The following is a 12,887-nucleotide window of genomic DNA, read 5'->3' on the forward strand; positions in this document are numbered from 1 at the left end:
GAGTTATAAATGGCGTACAAATCAACTGTATATTTTTATGATTAAAGTGCACAATTTGATAAGTTTTCACATATACATATACTTAAGAAACTGTCATCATAATCAGTAGTGAGCACATTTAACCCCTAAATTTCCCCACGTCACTTTGTAATCTCTCCTGCCTTTCCATATCCTTCTTCTTCCCATCCCCAGGCAAGCACTGATGTACTTTCTGTCAGTAGATATTTGTTAGCATACCCAGAGTTTTATACAAATGGAGTACCCTTTTTTTTTTTAAATTTTATTTATTTATTTATTTAGGCTGCTCTGGGTCTTCGCTGCTGCTTGCAGCCCTTCTCTAGTTGCCGTAAGTAGGGGCTACTCTGTTGTGTTTGTTGGGCTTCTCACTGTGGTGGCTTCTCTTGTTGCCAAATATGGGCTCTGGGGCACGCGGACTTGAGTAGTTGCCGTGTGTGGCTCAGTAATTGCGGTTCCTGGGCTCTAGAGCACAGGTTCAATAACTGTGGTGCATGGGCTTACTTGCTGCATAGCATGTAGGATTTTTCCGGGCCAGAGTGATAACCCTTGTCTCTTGTGTTGGCAGGCATATTCTTTACCACTTAGCTACCAGGGAAGACCAATAGTTGTACACTTTTTTTTTCTGGATTCTTTCACTAAGAATAATTATTTTGAGATTAATTCGTATTGTACCCTGTATCAATAGTTTATTCTTGTTTATGACTGAATTGTACTCCATTTTATAGATATACTGTGATTTATTTACTTACTTACTGACACACATTAGGTTGTTTCCAATTTTTGCCTATTACAAATAAAGTTTCTATTTGTGTAAGTTGTTATATAGACATATGCTTTAATTCTCTTGGGTAATTGCCAATTATTGATTGGATACTAGGTATGTATTTAACTTTTTAAGGAACTGCCAATTTCCAAAGTGTTTCCACCATTTTACATTCCCACCAGCAATGTAACAGAGTTCCACTTCTTCCAGATTTTTGCCAATGCTGGATATAGTCTGTCTTTTAAATTTTAATCATTCTAATAAGTGTATAGCTGTATCCATTGTGGTTTTAGTTTGCATTTCCTTAATGATTAATGCTGTTGAGCATCTTCTCATGTGCTTACTTTTTAGCTGTATATCTTCTTTGGCAAAGTATCTGTTCAGAGCTTTTGCCCACTTTTTAAGTTGTATTTTTAAAAAAATTTTCTGTGAATGTTCTGGGTACAAGTCTAGTATAAGATGTGTACCTAGCAAATATTTTCTCTGAGTCTTTTGCTTATCTCTGTATTTTCATTTTCTTAACTGTCTTTAGAAGAGCATTAATTTTGATGAAGTCTAATCAAGTTTTTTCTTTTATGCATTGTGCTTTTGGTTTTATGTATATGAAATCTTTGCCTTACCAGAGGTTAAAAAGGCTTTTTGGTGTGTTTTATTCTAAAATTTTATGGGTTTTCATTTTGCACATTAGGCATATGATCTATTTTTAGTTAAATTTTGTGTATGAAGTAAAGTTTGAATCAAAGTTCTTTTATTTTTTTACATATGGATATCCATTTGTTCCAGTACCGTTGTTGAAAAGACTATGCTTTTTCCACTAATTTGTCTTTGTACTTTTATAGAAAATCACACACGCACACATATACACACACACATGCATATATACATACACACAGTTGACCATTGAGCAACACAGGTTTGAATGGGTTGGGTCCATTTATACATGGATTATTTTGAATAAATGTATACTACAGTAGTATACAATCCAAAGTTGATTGAATATGCAGATATAGAACTGTGAATATGCAAGACCAACCATAAAATTGTATGTGGATTTTTGACTGTTCAGAGGTCAGTGTCTCAAACCTCACATTATTCAAAAGTCAAATGTATATATATATATATGGCTTCCCTGGTGGCTCAGATGGCAAATGATCTGCCTGCAATGCAGGAGGTCTGAGTTTGATCCCTGGGTTGGGAAGATCCCCTGGAGAAGGGAATGACTTACCCACTCCAGTATTATTGCCTGGAGAATTCCATGGACAGAGGAGCCTGGCGGGTTACAGTCCATGGGGTTGCAAAGAATCAGATATAACTTAGCAACTAACACACACACACACCACACATATAAATATATATTCCCAGATTCTCTGTTCTGTTTTATTGATCTTTTTTCTATCTTTACACTAATGACAACATTGCCTAATTACTATAACTTTCTAATAAACATTGAACTCCATTAGATTGTATCAGTTCTCCCACTTTTCAAAAGTTGTTTTGGCTACTGTAGGTCTTTTTACATCGCCATATGAATTTTAGAACCAGTTTGTAAATTTCTACAAAAAAGCCTACTGGAATTTATTGGAGAAATTAAGGAGCTCATGAATTAAGATTTGTTTGAAATTTTTCTTATCTAATAAATTGTTCCTGCAACTTTTTTGTGTATTTGTATTTTGCCTCCTTGAAAATTTTTTTCCTATAGTCTCTTAGGAAACTAGGGATTCTGATCCAATTAGTGACTTTGAGTGTACGATGATTTGTATAACTTGGTGATAAAGCAGTTAGGGACATGGGTCTAATCCTGAGGATCCTGTTTAGAGGAGAAAACTCCTAGAGGTTTAGCTAAGACCCAGAGGAATGCAGAGTGCTTCAGCTTGAAAGAACCTCTAGCATTTTTATTTTCCTCAGAGAAAAACCCTTTTATCTATTTCCTATAATCTTGAAACGTTTCAGTCTGTATTTCATCTACATTTGTGGCATTTGACCCTTGTATATAGATACCTTTTAGGTTAAGAAGTAAAGGCCATTTCTACTTTTAGGCAAAATATATTTCTAAAAACACTACTCTCACAGTTTTGGGGTACTTTTAAGAGAGTAAAAGTTATGAGGACTAAGCCAAAAAAAGGAAGGAAAATATTTTTAAATAGAAGAAAATTCAGGGATAATAGCTTTATATTCTGAAATTTGAATAGTTTCTTAGAGATAAAATCTCTAAGAGATCTCTCTCACTGACAAAAAAAATTGAACATTTCCTTACAAGATGCAATAATGGCTATATTTAGATTTTTAAAAATTGTTTGTTTTATTCAGCTAAATTAGAAAAACTCAGTCAAGTTTTTTTGTATTGAGTCAAAAATAACTGGTTTCTCAGGGAAATTCTTGAAACAAAAGATTATTTTTGTCCTATTAATTTTGGAATCATAGAGATAAAGTTAATTGAGATACATGTTTGGACAATCGTCTAGAATTTTAGGTACATTATTGTTCAGAAGTTTCCAAAGGATATTAAGTGACTTACAGAATCCCCATTTGCTTTCAGATATACACACTGCTCTCAATACTGTCAGCTTGATGAACTGCAACAGAATTCAAGCTAATGACTTAAAAGATGCTTTTGATGAACTCAGTATTTCTGTAAAGCCTGAAGAACATCAGATGTTAGAGAAAACCCTTGACATTGATGGTATATATAACAAGTATAAGTTCGTTTTCTGGACAAAGTGATATAATTTTTAAAATTTCCCTTCCTTATCTTCCACTCATCACTCCCCAACTCCCCAACAACTTTCTTTTTATTATTCTGATGGGGAAAAAAAATACTCTAACAGAGCAACTCTACCGAGGTCATGAATTTATCTTGATAAAAAAGTCTTTGAATAAAACTAGTAAGGTTTTTTAAAGCCTATATAGCCCCATCAAATATTCTGTGTTGACTCCATCAGGGTATATTTATTTGTTTGTGTGATTTTAGCACCTACAGCACTATAGAAATCAGGAAAGGTAAGGTAATTGAGAAAGTTGTGCTGATGCAAAACTGCTTTTGGCCAGGAAAATATTAGAAGAGGACTTTACCCCCCCTGCGTGAGGTATTTATGGTATAAGTTCGATTAATGTGAATCCTAAGAGCTTTCAGAGAAAACTACATATAATTTTCAAATTTTGAAAATTATTATGTTTTTAAATTAACTTAAAATGAGTTTCTAAAAATATTTTCTTTTTTACATTATTAAATGAGTTTTTGACTTGCTTCATCAGTAGTATTGACTGGGGCTAATGTATGGCACAACTTCTGGGGCACATTGTTATCTGAGTAAACAGGATTCCTTGGTATTGTCCAGTGCCTGTCCTGAATGACTAAGTGTGGCAGACCTGATCTTGAGTGCCTATTATATGTAAGGTGTCATGTAATATGTAATCAAACAAATATAAAATATTTATATTTAGGAATCTTTTGGTCTAGCTAGTAAGGCAAGATGTAAACAACAAAAGAGTATATTGCAATACAGAATATAAAAGTTCAGTGAATGTATAATGTTAACGTGGCAGAATTTGAATAATTGCCAGGGAAATTGATGTGATACTGATTTATAATAAGAAATATATATTTAGTCTCTGTCCTCATTTCTGGGACAGAGCTCCTAAAACTCTTATAAATTCCTAAGTGATAAGAGCACTAGGAGCATCTTTTGTTCTAATGAGACAGCTCTGGTGGGGCTCCTGGATGTGGGCTGAATGGGGGCTGATTACCCTAAAGACCAAGCCAAGATTAGAAGCTTAGAATTTTCAGTCCATCCCACCCTTGCTCCCAAGATGGAAGAGGGACTGGAAATTGAGTGAATAATTGATTATGCTTTTGTGAGGAAGCCTTACTTGAGATCCTCCCAGATATCACCTTATATATCTCTTCATCTGGCTGTTCATCTGCATACTTTATCATACCCTTTAATAAACTGGCACACATAACTAACTGTTGCCCTGAGTTTTGTGAAGTGCTCTAGCAAATAACCGAGCTCATGGGAGGAGGTCATAAGAACACCATTTTGTAGCCAATTTGGACAGAAGTTGTGGGTAGCCTGAAGTCCTCCTACTTACAGTTGGCATCTGAAGTAGGGGTGGGGTGTCTCTTGGGGCTGAACTCTTAACCTATGGGATGTTATTTCTGGTAGATAGTGTCAGGATTGAGTTAAATTATAGGCCATCCAGCTGGTGTTGTAGAGAATTGCTTGGTGTGGGAACTCTTCCCTCATCAAACTGGTGTTAAAAGTATTGTGAGTGTGGTGGTAGTGTGAAAATAAAGGAGAAACATGTAAAGAAAGACTGAATTTTTCTCATACAGGTGATACGGTGTTGTGTGAGTTCAGAGGAAAGCTATTTCATTTATTCATTGAAAGTTTATTGAGCACCTATTGCTTGCTGGACACTAAATATAAAGATAAAAAAGCTTACAGTATATTGAGATGACGACGAGAACACCAATTAAATTCTATGATACTATACCAGTTAAATACCATATAGGTAAACATTCATTGAGTGTTATGGAAAGCACACACAATATGTACCTAACCCACACAAGGTTGGATAGGGTAGTCAGAAGATTATTCCCAGAGGAGATGACATTGGAGTTGAGTTTTGAAACGTGAGTAGGAAGTAGTCAAGAATTGGGAGTTCAGGGAAGAGGACTGGAAGGAGTTAGAAGGGAATGCTGAGAAATCAAAGGAACTCTAAGTAGCCCAGTAGAACTTATACCAGTGGATCTTTGACTGATTTATATCAGTATTACTTAGGGAATTTGTTAAACCCAGATGCTTTGATCTCACTCTAGATCTCTTCCTTCAGAGATATCTGCATCAGATCCAAGGCACATGTGTGTGTATGTGTCTGTTTTTCAACGAACTTTACAGTTCATGTTGAAATCATGAAATCAAAGTTTGACCGTTGACTTAGTGGTGCATAGTTGTTGGGAGTAAGGTCAAGAGCAGATAAAGAAGGGTTTTACTTTTGTTTTTTTCTGAGCAGAAGAGTTAGAACTTTACCCTGCAAGCTCTAGTGAAAGTTGCCCAGTTGTGTCCGAGTCTTTGCGACCCCATGGACTATACAGTCCGTGGAATTACGCAGGCCAGAGTACTGGAGTGGTTAGTGTTTTCCTTCTCCAGGGTATCTTCCTAACCCAGGGATCGAACCCAGGTCTCCCACATTGCAGTTGGATTCTTTACCAGCTGAGCCACAAGGGAGTCATTGAAAATTCAGCATTGAAAAGTGACATGATTAATCTTGCACTTTGTAATACACATTTTGATAGTGGTGTTGAGAAAGGACTAAAGATTGTGACAACATAGATGGACCTAGACAGTGTTATACTAAGTGAAATAAGTCAGAGGAGGACAAATACCATATGATTTATTTTATATGTAAAATCTAATAAAACAAAGGAACAAAAGTAACAAAACCTAAACAGAGTCACAGATACAGAGGGTAAACAGATAGTTGCCAAAGGGGAATGGAGTGGGGGGATGAGAGAAATAGGTGAGGAAGATTAAGAGGTGAAACAGCAATAATGTAATATCTTTGTATGATGACAGATGGTAGCCATACTTACCATGGTGACCATTTATAATGTAAAGAAATACTGAATCATGTTGTACATATCATGTTGTAGGAACTAACACAGTGTTATATGTCAGTTATACATCTAAAACCCCACAAATTTATAGAAAAAGAGATCAGATTTGTGGTTACCAGAGGGGGGTTGGGGGAGGGGGAATTGGATGAAAGTGGTCAAAAGGTACAAACTTCTGGTTATAAGATAAATAAGTACTAAGGATGTAATGTACAGCATGATAGATACAATTAACACTGTTGTGTGTTATATATGAAAGTTGTTAAAAGAGTAAATCCTAAGAGTCCTCATCACAAGGAAAAGCATTTTTTCTTTAATTTTGTATCTATATGAGATGATGGATGTTCACTAAACTTATGCTAATCTTTTTGCAATATATGCAAATCAAATCATTATGCTGTACATCTTAAACTTATATAGTGCTGTATGTCAATTATATCTCCAAAAAAAAGGAATTAAAAAAGGACTAAAGGAGGATAAGTTTGAAAGTAGGGAGACATTTTAAAATTCATAGTTATCCTGGTTAGAAATCATAAGTGTTGAACTAAGGCATTGGCTCAAGAGATGGAAAGAAGGGAACAAATATGATTTCTGGGAGGCAGAACATCATTGTTATTTAAGTTAGGGAAGACAGAAGGAGAGGAATTAGGATGAATAACATATTTCTGGCTTGGGAGACTTACTTCATGATGATGCTTTCTAATAAGATAGGGAATGTAGGAGGAGGATCAGGTTTTAGTGCAAAAATGAGGATAACATTGTGTCTGAGATGCTCGTGATCGTAGAATTGAAGACATACAGTAGATAGTCTAGGCTAGAAATAGAAATTTGAGAGTCATCAACATGTTGCTTGTAGTTAAAATCAGAAAAAGTTTATAGAGTATAATAAAAAGAGAGCTAAGGATAGAGTACTGGGGCATGCTAACATTTAAGTAATGGTGAAGGAAGAGTAGTTTATAAAGGACATTAAGAAGAAGTAAGCAGAATGGTAGGAGGGAGCCCATGAGAAAGCTGTAACCACAAAACAAAGAGAAAAAAAAAGTTTCAAGGAGGAAAGTGTAATATAAAACAAAAAAATTAAATGTGTTTACCAGTTTGGCAGTAAATAATTAACTGGTGAACTTGGTAAAAGCAGTTTCAGGAGAAGTGAAAGCCAGATAGCAGCAGTTTGAGGTGTGAATGAGGATATGATAAAATATGAATAAAGACATTTCTTTTTTTTTTTTTAATTTTTTAAAATTTTTTTTAAATTTTTTTATTTTTTCAGTGGGTTTTGTCATACATTGACATGAATCAGCAATAGATTTACACGTATTCCCCATCCCGATCCCCCCTCCCACCTCCCTCTCCACCCGATTCCTCTGGGTCTTCCCAGTGCACCAGGCCCAAGCACTTGTCTCATGCATCCCACCTGGGCTGGTGACCTGTTTCACCATAGATAATATACATGCTGTTCTTTCGCAACATCCCACCCTCACCTTCTCCCACAGAGTTCAAAAGTCTGTTCTGTACTTCTGTGTCTCTTTTTCTGTTTTGCATATAGGGTTGTCATTACCATCTTTCTAAATTCCATATATATGTGTTAGTATGCTGTAATGTTCTTTATCTTTCTGGCTTACTTCACTCTGTATAATGGGCTCCAGTTTCATCCATCTCATTAGAACTGGTTCAAATGAATTCTTTTTAACGGCTGAGTAACATTCCATGGTGTATATGTACCACAGCTTCCTTATCCATTCATCTGCTGATGGGCATCTCGGTTGCTTCCATGTCCTGGCTATTATAAACAGTGCTGCGATGAACATTGGGGTGCATGTGTGTCTTTCAGATCTGGTTTCCTCAGTGTGTATGCCCAGGAGTGGTATTGCTGGGTCATATGGCAGTTCTATTTCCAGTTTTTTAAGAAATCTCCACCCTGTTCTCCATAGCGGCTGTACTAGTTTGCATTCCCACCAACAGTGTAAGAGGGTTCCCTTTTCTCCACACCCTCTCCAGCATTTATTGCCTGTAGACTTTTGGATAGCAGCCATCCTGACTGGCGTGTAATGGTACCTCATTGAGGTTTTGATTTGCATTTCTCTGATGATGAGTGATGTTGAGCATCTTTTCATGTGTTTGTTAGCCATCTGTATGTCTTCTCTGGAGAAATGTCTGTTTAGTTCTTTGGCCCATTTTTTGATTGGGTCATTTATTTTTCTGAAATTGAGCTGCAGGAGTTGCTTGTATATTTTTGAGATTAATCCTTTGTCTGTTGCTTCATTTGCTATTATTTTCTCCCAATCTGAGGGCTATCTGAATAAAGACATTTCTTTTCAGGAATTAGGTTGTCAAGGAAAGGAAAGAAAGGAGCAGTAGCTGGAGGGCAATATAGGCTCAAGGGAAGGCTTTCCTGAAAACGACTTATGGTTTGGTTTTGACATGAATAAGATCTGGTTAAGGACAGAATGGATACCTTTCTGGACAAAAGTTTACAGAGGTAGAAACTCATAAGCTACTTTAAGGGAACCAGTGTAACTCATTGTGGAAGTCCTTTATGTTTCTTGAATTGATCAATTTATCTTTGTACTGTTTTTGTCTTTACAGAAAAGGGGCATGTTTCCCTGAAGTCTGCCCTATTAGCATTGAAGAGCAATAAGCGTTTTCAAGATTTTAGGGGTGAGAATAATTAGGGAGTTTTATACACACTTCAAACATAGATAATACTTATCATAATTGTTGATAAGTGATGGGCCACTTACATAAAATCATAAGTGAAGTGAAGTCGCTCAGTTGTGTCCGACTCTTTGCCACTCCATGGACTGTAGCCTACCAGGCTGCTCCCTCCATGGGTTTCTCCAGGCAAGAATATTGGAGTGGGTTGCCATTTCCTTCTCCAGGGGGTCTTCCTGACTCACGGATCGAACCCGGGTCTCCTGCATTGCAGGCAGATGCTTTAACCTCTGAGCCACCAGGGAAGCCAAAATCATAAGTAACACACTACAAAATTAAATGAGTGGTATACATTTAATATTTTAGGAGTTCAGATGAAGGTGAACTTCAAATGTTCACTAGTTTAACTTTTAACATTACTTATAAGCTTATAATTGAAGTATGCCTTCTAACAAGGATGCCAAAAATATGTGACCTTAAAAATTCTTTAGTTAATTAAGTTTTTTGGTTAGGTAACATGTTCAACAGATCATAAATTAAAAAGTATATAAAGAGCCAGAGGAGATCAAAATGGTGGAGTAGGAGGATGCTGAGCTCATCTCCCACAGACACATCAAAAATACATCTGCATAGGGAGTAAATCTCACTTAAAGGAAACTGGAGACTGGCAGCAAGACTCTTACACAACCAAGACTGTAAAGAAAGATCCCTGTGAAGTTGGGTAGGAAGGGAAATAAAGTGATCAGGTCAGGACCTGTGCCCCTAGCAAGGGACACAGTGGAGGAGAGGGGTTATAAAGGCTCAGAGATACTTGCTGAGGAGTGAGCATTTCAAACCACATATTGGGCACCCCAGCCCTGTGACATTAGGAAGATGAGTCCCCTCAGCTCGTTTGAAAACCAGTGGGACTAACAGGCTGTTGTTGTTCAGTTGCTAAGTCATTTCTGACTGTTTGTGACCCTATGAACTGCAGCACTCCAAGCTTCCCTGTCCTTCACTGTCTCCCAGAGTTTGCTCAAACTCATGTCCATTGAATCAGTGATGCTGTCTAACCATCTCATCCTCTGCTGCACCTTTCTCATCTTGCCCTCAGACTTTCCCAGCATGAGGGTCTTTTTCAATGAATCAGCTCTTCGCAACAGGTGGCCAAAGTATTGGAGCTTCAGCATCAGTCCTTTCATTGAATATTCAGGATTGATTTCCTTTAAGATTCACTGGTTTGATCTCCTTGCAGTCCAAGGGACTCTCAAGAGTCTTCTCCAGCACCACTATTTGAAAGTATCATTCTTGTGCTTTCAGCCTTCTTTATGGTGCAGCTCTAACATCCATACATGACTATGGGAAAAACCATAACTTTGACTATATGGACCTTTGTTGGCAAAGTGGAGAAGGGCTGTAAGAAACTTATACCCTGCTTGTGAAAAGCATACACATGCTTGCTTATTCCTTGGAACAAGGCAAAGGAAGCAGATTGAAACTGCCTGGGACTCTGGCTAGTTTCCTGTGACAACTCCAGTGCAAACCCTGGCTCATGCTGAGCACCTGCTCTGGCCCCTCTGACTCTGGTGCAGTTCTGCTCTAGGGAGAGGGTTGCCATTGCTGAGAGGAGTATCACACTTGTGACAGGAGGAGCCAGCCAGGCATCTGAATGGGGTGAGGGCAGCCATTATTGGTATTCACAGAGGGAGCAGATTGGGAGGGGTCTGGAGCTCTGACTGAGCATATGAGAAGCTCTGGTTCACACCTGGCTCTGGCTCTAGCCCCTCCATTCCCAGTGACACATCACACCAAGGTGATAGCTGCTAGCACATGTTTGGGGAAGACATGACCCTTGCTCCCATTTTCTAACTCTTCCACCAAAGCCACATGTGAACTGTATAGGGGCACTCTCATACAAGGACACCCCTTTAAGCCTAAAATAGGTAACTGTTTCACCTAAATTCATAAAGACAGAGAATGTTAAGCAAAATGAGAAGACAGAGAAATTTGTTTCAAACGAAAGAATAAGAACCCCTCCCCCCAAAAAACAAGGTGTTAGGTGCTCAGATACTTAGTCATGTCCCACTCTTTGTGATCGCATGTACTGTAGCCTGCCACGTTCCTCTCTCCATGGGATTTTCCAGGCAAGAATATTGGAGTGGGGTGCCATTTCCTCCTCCAGGGGATTTTCCAACTCAGGGATCGAACCCTCATCTCTTACATGTCCTGCATTGTCAGACAGATTCTTTACCACCAGCACCACTTGGAAAGCCCCTCCCCCAAAACAAAGTAACAGACAAAAATTTGTCACATAAAGTATTCAAAGCATTAGTAATAAGAATACTATCTGAACTGGGAAAAGAATAGTGAACATAGTGGGAATTTTAACAGGGAATTGGAAATTAAAGAACTAGCCAGGGCTGAAGAATATAATACTAGAAATGAAAAACACACCAGAAGGAATTGACAGCAGACTAGGTGATAGAGAAGAATGCATAAGTGACCTGGAAGATAAAATAATGGAAATCACCAATTCAGAATAGCAAAAAGAAAACAAAAAAATTGACAGTTTAAGGGTCCTTTAAGACAACATCAAGCATACTAATACTGTCATTTTAGGGGTGCTAGAAGAAGAGAGAGAAAGGGATGGAAGATATGTTTGATGAAACTATGGCTGAAAAATTCTTGAACCTGAAGAAGGAAATAGGGAGAACCTTTGCAATTGTGATTATCCTCTGTTGTTCCTTCTTATTTAAAAAAAATTTATTTTTACTACTCATAAGCTGCTTTAAAAAACATTTGTTTATTTATTTGACTGTACTAGGTCTTAGTTCAGCTTGCTGGGTCTTTTTTTCTAGTTGCAACAGGCAAAATCTTAGTTTGGGCATGTAGGATCTTGTTCCCTAATCAGAGATAGAACCCAGCCCCCCTGCATTGGGAGCATTGAGTTTTAGCCATTGGACCACCAGGGAAGTCCTGATTCCTTTTTTATATCTTTAGTTGTGGCAAATCTTTTCTGTTAGTCTTCAGATCATTCTCATAGATGGTTGCCCTGTAAATAGTTGTAATTTTGGTGTGTCTGTGGGGGGAGGTAATCTCAGAGTCTTCCTACTCTGCCATATTGACCACATAAACCCCCTCAAAAATAAACCAATTCTATCAGCATATTAATTAGCTATTACCATATTAAGATCATGGTATCTGGTCCCATCACTTCATGGCAAATAGATGGGGAAACAGTGGCTGACTTTATTTTTTGGGGCTCCAAAATCACTGCAGATGGTGATTGCAGCCATGAAATTAAAAGACGCTTACTCCTTGGAAGGAAGGTTATGACGAACCTAGGCAGCATATTAAAAAGCATATTAAAAATACTTTACCAACAAAGGTCCGTCTAGTTAAGGCTATGGTTTTTCCAGTGGTCATGTATGGATGTGAGAGTTGGACTATAAAGAAAGCTGAGCGCCGAAGAATTGATGCTTTTGAACTGTGGTGTTGGAGAAGACTTTTGAGAGTCCCTTGGACTGCAAGGAGATCCAACCAGTCCATCCTAAAGCAGATCAGTCCTGGGTGTTCATTGGAAGGACTGATGTTGAAACTGAGACTCCAATACTTTGGCCACCTGATGCGAAGAGCTGACTCATTGGAAAAGACCCTGATGCTAGGAAAGATTGAGAAGGCGAAGGGGATGACAGAGAATGAGATGGTTGGATGGCATCACCGACTCAATGGACATGAGTTTGGGTAAACTCTGGGCTTTGGTGATGGACAGGGAGGCCTGGCGTGCTGTGGTTCATGGGGTCACAAAGAGTCAGACACAACTGAGCGACTGAACTGAACTGAATTACCATATATACCATACCT

The 12,887-nt window shown here is 38.0% G+C and overlaps 1 protein-coding gene across 1 annotated transcript in view; it reads left to right on the forward strand.

The window, feature by feature from the left end:
• The window catches only part of EFCAB13 (EF-hand calcium binding domain 13), a 249,822-nt gene that overhangs the window by 104,848 nt on the left and 132,087 nt on the right, over positions 1–12,887 (forward strand). Inside the window, exons 21-22 of the mRNA XM_043900794.1 lie at positions 3,318–3,461; positions 8,979–9,050. Coding sequence (XP_043756729.1) covers positions 3,318–3,461; positions 8,979–9,050 — 216 coding nt within the window. The remainder of the gene's footprint in view (positions 1–3,317; positions 3,462–8,978; positions 9,051–12,887) is intronic.

The sequence above is a fragment of the Cervus elaphus genome, chromosome 5 (genome assembly GCF_910594005.1).
Source record: "Cervus elaphus chromosome 5, mCerEla1.1, whole genome shotgun sequence".
In the NCBI taxonomy this organism is placed as follows: Eukaryota; Metazoa; Chordata; class Mammalia; order Artiodactyla; family Cervidae; genus Cervus; species Cervus elaphus.